The sequence below is a fragment of the Podarcis bocagei genome (assembly GCF_964188305.1).
Source record: "Podarcis bocagei genome assembly, chromosome: 17".
Taxonomy (NCBI): Eukaryota; Metazoa; Chordata; class Lepidosauria; order Squamata; family Lacertidae; genus Podarcis; species Podarcis bocagei.
The window spans coordinates 18,376,765-18,386,747 of record NC_138143.1 but is presented as its reverse complement, the minus strand read 5'-3'; the positions used below and the strand labels follow the sequence as shown (position 1 = coordinate 18,386,747).

General features: G+C 44.4%; 1 protein-coding gene across 1 annotated transcript in view; it reads left to right on the top strand.

The window, feature by feature from the left end:
- The first annotated feature begins 304 nt into the window (after window positions 1-304).
- Window positions 305-9,983, top strand: part of ELAVL2 (ELAV like RNA binding protein 2) — a 161,128-nt gene continuing 151,449 nt past the window's right edge. The window contains exon 1 of the mRNA XM_081176743.1: window positions 305-421. Within this exon, the coding sequence (XP_081032869.1) occupies window positions 408-421 (14 nt within the window). The 5' untranslated portion in view covers window positions 305-407. The remainder of the gene's footprint in view (window positions 422-9,983) is intronic.

The window sequence follows — 9,983 nt, the reverse complement described above, 5'->3', positions numbered from 1 at the left end:
TTCCCACCCCGCTCTTCTGCCTTTGGATACAAGTGACTGTGCTCGCCTCTCTCTCTCTCTCTCTCTCTCTCTCTCTCTCTCTCTCTCTCTCTCTCTCTCTCTCTCTCTCTCTCTCATTATCATTCTTCAAAACCAGGCGCTCTCCCGATGATAATCGCTTGGATCTGTCTCCCCAATGCTTTCTGGCTGGTCTTTTTTTGGGGGGTGGGGGGGAGGAGAAAGAAGAGGGGTGGTCTGCTTCTTCCTTTCTGATTGGTCACCCATCTCTCCTTTTGTTTTGGAGATGATTATAGAATTGACTTTCAAGTGCTGGTCTCTCCTCCCTACTTACCCTTATGGTACACCCAGCATCGGGCGCTTAGAAAATTCTTAAGACTTCTTTTATGTAAAGGTTGTGACAAAGCATTATGAGCTTGCAATGGTAAGTGCCCTTTTATTATTACAGTCTCTCTCTCTCTCTCTCTCTCTCTCTCTCTCTCTCTCTCTCTCTCCTTTTGCATTAGAGAACCACGGATCGTGTTTTCTTGGGAGAGCGTGGGGGGGGAGTAAGAGAGGCTTTGGGGGGTGGGACTGCTTCAGAATAACCACCCAAGCTCTTTTAAAGTGCACAGAAAGCGATACTGGGGAAAACTTCAGCTGTTTCTTGCGAAGCAAGGCAAAGGCTGTAGAATCAGTCTGCCTGCCTGCCAAAGGATTTTGCATAAATATTTGCAAAATATATGTGCAAATATATATATATATCTGCATATACGATATATGTATTGCATATCTCTGTGTATGTCTCTGTTCAGTCCAGAATCAGACCCACAACCTGAGGATTGTGTTCTGAATTCTGCCCCAGAGAGAACAGAGTCCAGTCATAACTAGCACCGCCCAAGAACAATGGAACTCCGTCTCCCATTCAAAAACTAGACCCGTCTTCTTCTCGCTTGCACGTCTGGTCTGTGTGTGTGTTTAACCCTCCCATCCATCAACTGGCATTAGCTCAGCGCTAGAGAGAAATTGACACGCACACCAAAGGCATTACCTAAATACCACGCAGCTTCTCACTCGAGCTGCAACCCGACGCATCCCATTCGACTCAATGGGCCTTACTCCCGAGTAGACCTGCTGCCTAGTAGGCTTCCAGGACCGCTGAAAGGCGGAGGGAAGGAAAAGTCCCCAAGCATGAGACAGGGAAGCAACATCTAAACTTGCATCCTCGCCTTGCAGTCCGGTGGATAAATTGTGGTCTTATTAAATGGGGAGGGGAGGCGTCGGAAAGGATCCCAGAGCTGCTCTGCCTTAATAGTTGTATCGGGGGCGGGGTCTTTCAAGAGGAGCAGTTTGTCTGCATCAGGGGTAGCCAATCTGGTGCCCTCCAGATGTTGCTGACCTTTGGCCACGCTGGCGGGGGCTGATGGGAGTTGGAGTCCAGCCACATCTGGCGAGCACCAGATTGGCTGATGCTGGCTGTTATGTTTGATGTGCAGCCAATCATCTCGTTTCTCCCGGCTCACTGTTTTTATTAGCTCCCGCGCCTTTAATAGCAGCTGAAAGTGCATATTTTAGGAAAGATAAGACTGATGCCCATGCTTCAAAAAAGCAGATCCAGCTGCTGTAAAAAAACTCAAGAGAAGGCTAGGCTAGCTATCTTTCTGGATGATTGGCAGCTTCTCCAGCTACACTTTTATTACAAAACGGGGGTCAACATTAGGACCATGTTTACCATCTCTCAGTGTGTGTGTGTGTATCAAGATGATGAGAAAAAGCATAGGTGACGGGCTTGGTTTTGAAACATTGGCCACCCGAAATATAGAAGCGATAAACAACTACCTGACATTCAGAAGACATCTTAAGGCAGCCCTGTTCAGGGAAGTTTTTAATGTGTGACATTTTAGTGTACTTTTGGTCTTTGTGGAAGCCGCCCAGAGTGGCTGGGGAAACCCAGCCAGATGGACGAGGTACAAATAAATTATTATTATTATTATTATTATTATTATTATTATTATTATTATTATTATTACTACCAGTTTAGAAAGAGGGACATATTCAAAGCAGCTGAGAAACACCATCTTAAGAAGAAGTTAGTTCAGTGCCTTGTTCCTTTTGCTGCATCTTTATGCATCTAGGTAATTGATACTTTAAGGCCAAAATTCACCATTTCAAGTACTGATTCTCTGAGAAATTTGACTGCAATTACCCACCTCCCGCTGACCGCAATGGAGGCAGGTTGCAAGAAGCTGGAAGCTGGACTCTGGTTTCAGATTGCATCCTGTTGCTGCTATTATTTTTTCAGCAGCTGTAATTGATGCATTCATTGAAGGCCAGATCTGCTGCCCCTGTAGATCCTGCTGGCTGAGGCAGTCTCCTCACTTTGCCTCATGGCTGGACTGGCTCTGTTTGGGAAGTTGTATCGCCCTATATTCTAAATGAAATCAACTCGAAAACAGACCACTGTGCTCCTCGCTGGAAAAAAGATATCAAATAGTGTTATGCTGAAAAATTCTAAATACCTTTGGTTCCATTTTACAGAAGGCACATATGAGTGGTCTTCAGTTTTACTCAAGAGTAGGTCCTAAGTAATGTTAGGCTTATAAATTTCAAGAGGTCTGCTCGGAATACCACCCTATGTAAGCCAGAGTTGCCGCCAAAAATTGGTTATCATTGTTTTCCTTTAAAAAGGGGCGGGTGTGTCCAAAGTAGGCCCAGAAAGTGCTGGAAAGGGATGAGGTTTGCATGAAAGGTCTGCCGTCTGGCCTTGACATTGATCACACCTCCTTATCCATCAGAAAACCTCTTAATTGGTCCAAGATGAACTTTGCCCCCAAACTGAACACTCTGCATTGCTTGATGTTTTATCATGTTTTTAATATTCTGTTGCAAGAATGTCCAGAGTTAGAAACAATAAAATTATTATTATTATTGTCCCTGGAGTAGTTTTTCTGGAGCAGAAAATCTAGTATACAATGGTACCTTGGTTTACAACCATAATCCGTTCTGGAACTCCATTTGTAAACCAAAACAGCTTGTAACCCAAAGCGCTTTCACCAATGAGGCCTCCCAAAAAAAAATTGTTTGTAATCCCCCCCCCCCCCAAAAAAAGGGTTGTAATCCAAAACAAGGTTGCAAACCGGGACACGCACTTCCGGGTTTGATGTGTTTGTAATCCAAAAAGTATGCAAACCAAGATGTATGCAAACCAAAGTACCATTGTACGTGTTTAGTATACACATATACTCCTAAGGCAATATACTCCTTGTGATTATTGCAAGGCAGGAAGCACATGTGAGGAGCACATCAGACTGCATTGTATATGTCTCCACTTCTTGTTAGCATCTACAGTGGTACCTCTGGTTATGAACTTAATTCATTCCGGAGGTCCGTTCTTAAGCTGAAACTGTTCTTATCCTGAGGCACGCTTTCGCTAATGGGGTCTCCCACTGCGTGTCCGGAAATGCATGATTTCTGTTTGCATCCTGGGGCAAAGTTCGCAACCAGGAGCAGCTACTTCCGGATAGCGGAGCTCATAACCCAAAGCATTTGTAAGCAGAAGCATTCGTAACCAGAGGTACCACTGTACTGACTTGACAAAGAAAGAGGGCGTTGTTTGGTTTTGGAACAACAAATAGTGTTTACAAGTGATGGCAATATGAACTGCGGATGAGGTTTTTGTCAGTAACTACTAACGAAACCTCAAGGAGGCCCTTCCTCTGGGACCAAGCTCTCTTGAGCCAGTATTGGGATGTTAGTTGAGATGTTGATGGTAGTTGGTTAGTAAGTAGGAAGCTATTCTCCTGTTCGTGCAAGTTTTGCAAGATTTGGGGAATGCGTCTTGCTATCTCAAAATACAAAAGCTTCAATATACTGTTAAGGGGAGGTCAGATGGGGAAGGGCGTCCCTTGGTGTTACATGGCAATCATGGTGTGGGAAGCTATCCCTGAGATGATCCCTAGCTGTAGAAATTTCTTATACAACAGTGTGGGAAAGGAACCCAAATTTACCCTTATTCTGCATGTGCCAAAACAGAACAAAATGGTGCACTCATTGTAGGGGGGGGGGGGAATTATTTCTTGAGGAGGAAGTGACAAGCAAACTGTGAAATCCTTTTTTATGATTTTTGTAAAAGGAGTGTGAGATTTGTGTGATTTATCATGTCCAAAAATGGGAGGTTTGCAGAATTGTGCAAGTGTTGCAATTACACCTGTGCGGCAGTCGCACAAAAAGGCGTTTCAGTACCCAGGAGAGCAACTCACCAACCAGAAAGAAAAACCAGCCCTATGCTCCTAACAGATGCTTGGGCAGCCAAAATGAGCATCAGAAACAAAAAAAAAGGGTATGGTTGCATCTTTCTAAAATTTCTTTTTCAAAACCCTCCCCTCCCACCTAAAAAGCACGAGTGAAGAAGTGAAGCTTAAGGAGACTGCATTATTTCAGTTTTTTCATTGACTTAGGGAAACGTAGAAATGTTGCCATGTCTTGATGATCTAGATTAGTGTTATGAATAAAGTGGAAAATACATACCAAAAATAAAAACAACTAACACATTTGATTGTTATTTAAGCTTTTGTGGACTAGAGCCCACTTCATCAGATGTATGGAGTGTGATCTTCAGTTGTTGGGGGTGTTGCACACACATACACACACATATGTGAATGTTAATGTGGTGGTGTTGGGGAATGTAAATGTTGTGGGTAAATGGCAATGGAATGCAAAGATTAAGTCTACAACTGTTGGCAATGTTGGCTGGGGCTGGCTGGGCATCCAGCATCATGTAGAGGGCAACAAGGTTCTCAGCCCTGCATTACAGGATGCCATGCTCAAAATTTGTGATTCTTTCGAGAAATTTGTTCCTGTTCCATTTACAGGAAATGTATAAACACAGCTCTTTGGTTTCCTGTTTGCAAAGGCGTACAGAACTCAGAGGAGGCATTCTACCATGTAGGAGAGATCAGTGATATGATCATCTGACTTTTTTAAAAAAACAGCAGCAACTTTAAATAAGTTGTGTGGGGCTCTGGTTTTGAGTGGGGAAGAAGTGTTCACAGGAGATATGGCAGGTATTTGTAGAATTTGTATTGTTAAAACGGAAACGGGTCAAACCATCGCAAGAGGTTGGATAGTTACAATGGAATGGTCTCAGGGGTAGGCTGCACATTTTTATTTTTATTTTTATTTTTTTATTATTACTTTGTCAATAAAATAAAATAAACCACAAAATTGGAAGGGGAAGGGGAAAGTAGTGTTCAGAGGCGGGGCTTCTGTGACTCATGCCTATTTTCCATCCCTTGGAGTTCCTGGTAAGTGGGGTGGGGGTTAAGACAAAGGTTTCGATATTGTGCCTGTCTTTTCTTATTGCATGGCTAATAGCATCTTGAAGTGTGCATAGCATTCCTCCTCTGATACATTCAAGAATAAATAATCTTTCATGCTTTATAATAACTACAAATTATCAGCAGAGTTTATCAGCAAAGGGCAGATAACGCACTCCCCTCTTTTTAAGACAAGGGATTTTCTTACTTTGAATGGCATAGTAATAATTATACTACTACTACTACTACTACTACTACTAATGTTATTATTTGTATCCCGTCCATCTGGTTGGGTTGTCCCAGCCACTCTGAGTGGCTTGCTGCTTATATAAAATCAGACATTAAATGCTTTCTGATACAGAGCTGCATTCAGATATCTTCTAAAAGTTGTATAGTTATTTATCTCCTTGACATCTGAAGGGAGGGTGTTCCACAGGGCGGGGACCACCACTGAGAAGGCCCTCTGCCTGGTTCTCTGCAACCTCGCTTCTCGCAGTGAGGGAACCACCAGAAGGCCCTCGGCACTGGATCTCAGTATCCAGGCAGAACGATGGGGGTGGAGATGCTCCTTCAGGTCTACTGGGCCGAGGCCGTTTAGGGCTTTAAAGGTCAGCACTGGCGCTTTGAATTGTGCTCGGAAACATACTCGGAAACCAAGCAGAAACACGAGTCAGCAGTTCACTATGGCGAGCTGCATTGCATTTCTGTTTAAATTATAGCAACAATTTCCAAATTGGCATCAATACATATAAATTGGAACTTGCAAATATCAAGCAAATATGTGCTATATCCTTTGACCTCTTTTATGGTTGCTGTGTTTCCTCTCTTCTGGCAAATTGTAAATGACCTTAAGAACGTAAGAGACTTGCTGGCCCAGGCCACCAGCTCATCTAGTCCAGCATCTTGGTCTCATAGTAGCCAACCACATCACAGAATCATAGAATTATAGAGTTGGAAGGGACCCCTAGGACCATGAGTCCAACCCCCTACAACAGGAAACGTGACAAAAGATACTTACACCTTCCAATGATCCATGCACATATCCTGGAAGGGACAGCTGTGTCGATGTTAGAACTGCTCGTTATAATATTTGAGAACTGATGTTAGCTTGGCAGCCTATGAAAAAGCAAATATATTTGTGAGAAGCCCACAAGCAAAATCCAAGTGCAACGCTTCTCTCCCCAGCCGCTCAGTGTGTAGAGCAGGGGTCAGCAAACTTTTTCAGCAGGGGCCGGTCCACTGTCCCTCAGAACTTGTGGGGGGCCGGACTATATTTGGGAGGTGGGAATGAATGAATTCCTATGCCCCACAAATAACCCAGAGATGCGTTTTCAATAAAAGCACATACTCTACTCAAGTAAAAACACCAGGCAGGTCCCACAAATAACCCAGAGATGCATTTTAAATAAAAGGACACATTCTACTTGTGTAAAAACACCAGGCAGGTCCCACAAATAACCCAGAGATGCATTTTAAATAAAAGGACACATTCTACTTGTGCAAAAACACCAGGCAGGTCCCACAAATAATTCAGAGATGCATTTTAAATAAAAGGACAGATTCTACTTGTGTAAAAAAACACTGATTCCAGGACTGTCCACAGGCCGGATTTAGAAGGCGATTGGGCCAGATCCGGCCCCCGGGCCTTAGTTTGCCTACCCATGGTGTCGAGCCTATGAGTTGACACATCCAATGGCCAGCATGAAAGGAAAAGAAATATGTGAGATGCTTAAACATGTCTACCTGAAAAGAAGTGAGATGGCTGACAACTTGGCATCCCACTTTGTTCATTATTAAATTGATATCCCACCCTCCTCTGATACATCCCTACCCTCTCTCCTAAAAGGAGCTCAGGCTGGCAAATGCAGACAACTCCATCACATGTGCGTTCACAACAGGATTTTTTCCCTCACCCCCCTAAATGCCTCCGATTCTGGAACCAGAAACAAAATTAACTTAGACTGCAGACCTATACACACTGCAGGGGTAAATTCCATTGAACTTTCTGGTAGCAAGGGAGGTGGGTGTTGTGCGAAGAAGTGATTCCAGCAAGCACAGCTTTCCCTACCCCACAACAATAAGCTGCTTAAATGCTTTCTTATGCCCAACTCTTGCAGATACAGGAGCTGTCTTGCCCCATGGTCATGTATTTTAATTTTTTTAGCGACCCTAAAAAAGAGGCAAATCAGCAAAACGGGGTCCTTGTACTTCGGAAGGAGTGGCTGGTTAAGAATGTTGTGCTTCTTTAGGGGAAGGGGCGAATCTATTTTTGACTGCCATTTGTTAGCAAGTCAAGCATTTTCTTCTAAAAATATGCCCAGCTCTGACGTCCTGGCGGGTGCATTCTAAGAATGCAGCGATGTCTTTAATGTAGGAAAGCACAAGCCCGGTCATCTATGCTAACCATGCTGTTTTGGACACATGTTGTGGAAAGGGATATCCAGTTTTCTCAATTTCCCTGCCCACCAGCATATGATGTCCTTGCACTTAATTCCTCCCCACACTTTTTGTTGGTTTGTTTCTAAGCAAGCAGGCAATTAGATTTCACATTAAACTGAGCAAGCATTGATGGGGTTTTGCATGCTACAGTGCATCGTATTGTTCTGTGCATGTGAAATATGAAACAGATGGCCAAGGGAGCCCAGGAAAAGAAGTGTGTATGTGCGTAGGGTGGGGTGGGGTGGGGGGAGAGGGAGAGGGAGAAGGAACTTGCTGTGCCCTTTTTAATAAGACCTTAATGTTAAGCGAAGTGGCAGCTAAGTGCTTTCTGAAACACAACTTTTTTGATTACTGTTTACTTTATAAAAAGACAAAATGTGTGTGTGTGTGTGTGTGTGTGTGTGTGCTGTGTTTGCATAGTTTTCACTGCAAACTAATGCCATTCAGTTATTGAATTATCACGGCATCTTTCCCATGCAGTTGTTTGCTCGAAACAGAACAGTGCAATGAGACAGAGGATCCCCTAAACACAACAGGATCTCAACCTATACGTTTGCTCACTGAGTCACATCAGTTACCCTGCCCGCTTCTGTCCCTAAGTACCCCTGTCATGTATCCATCAGAAGTTTGCCCACGAGCGAATGCAGCTGGGGAAAAAAGAATGCTCACCACCCTGGTCTTAGACAACCTTCGGCCCTCCAGATGTTTTGGCCTACAACTCCCATGATCCCTAGCTAACAGGACCAGTGGTCAGGGATGATGGGAATTGTAGTCCAAAACATCTGGAGGGCCAAAGGTTGCCTATGCCTGCTCTAGACCATCTTAATGATTGCCTTCTTAGTTACATGCATGGGCCTCAGTTTGCCAAGTACTGCAGACACCCCCCCCCCCCGTTTTTCAAAAGCCAAGCCATGGGCCCCCTACTTTTGAAATGTTGATTTTATGTGAATGGTGCCACAGAACCCCCTGGATGGGTTATGCAGACCCAGGGGTGGAGGAAGGGGGGTGCAGTGGGGGCGGGTCACCCCAGGTGTCACCACTGAGGGGGGTAACAAAATGGTGGGTGTCACTCACCGTGGGGCCTGGGAGTGACATGGTGGCTTGGGCGCGCACAGGCTCTGTGCTGCCTAAACGGTCCACCTGCGGCCTCCCCCCAGCTGTAGGGCGGCTGAGTGGGAGGAGGCAGGCAGACTCTTCAGAGGCCCCACGGAGCGTCCTGCCCCAGCTCACCCTGCCCCACAGGTAGCTGGCCACACCTCTGGGCACAGGGCACATGCACCGCCCCAGGCGCCCAATTGGCTTGTTCCACCGCTGTGCAGACCACCGGCCCCCCAGCATACGTGGACCACCAGTTGGGAACCACCGCCTTAGAAGATGTTAGAAACTTAGGCTGCCCACTGATAGACACTTCATTGGCGTAAGCTCCACTGGTCATAGTATCCTCTATTTCTGAGTAAATCAGGGTTGCTATACGTCCAGAATTATGTCCAGAATTTTTATTCTGCACATCCGCCCAGGGATGTTTGTACTTAGGACATAGGATGCTGCCTTGTATGGAGTCAGACCATCACCTTGTTGAGTCATGTCTATGTCAGTAGCCTTTACCTTTTTCAGACCCAAGATTCACCTTTAGGTCAGCCCAAACATGCATTTGGGGTCTCGTTTCTTAATTTAAAAAATGTTTTTGTATGATGGTAGTACAGATTAGGTCATCTGGGTCCCTGCTTTACCTGAAATCGCTTGAGATTGAACCTGCGACTCTTTTGCAACAGACTATGTGCTTTGCCACTGAGCTATATCCTGTCACTTTGATATAGCCTTGCTGCCTTGGGGTATTTTTTCTAAGCTCAGCTGCTTTGCATGTCCTGTTATTTAGGAAAATCATTCAAAATGTTGTCTCCTTTTTTATTATTAAAGGGAGAAAGATGCATGTGAAATCCTCTCGAACTCATTTTGCTTGTGATACTGAATAGCATTCAAATGAGAATGATCTTCCCAAATTTTTTGTTTTAATTTTTTTTTTTTTTTGCAAGCTTGCCCAATCCAGCTGTATATTTTATATGCTAATCTAAATTCTATTTTTGTTCCCCTTGGGGGTTTTAAGTGATTATAATTGTTGCTCTTCAAAAGCCAAACAGATGATGATTGCTGCTTCAGGAATATACCAAAAAGAAACTGGCTTTCATTAAACCTGCTCATCCCTCTTTGTAATTATCCCTATTTTATCTCACTAAGAAGCGGGAGGGAAATGGC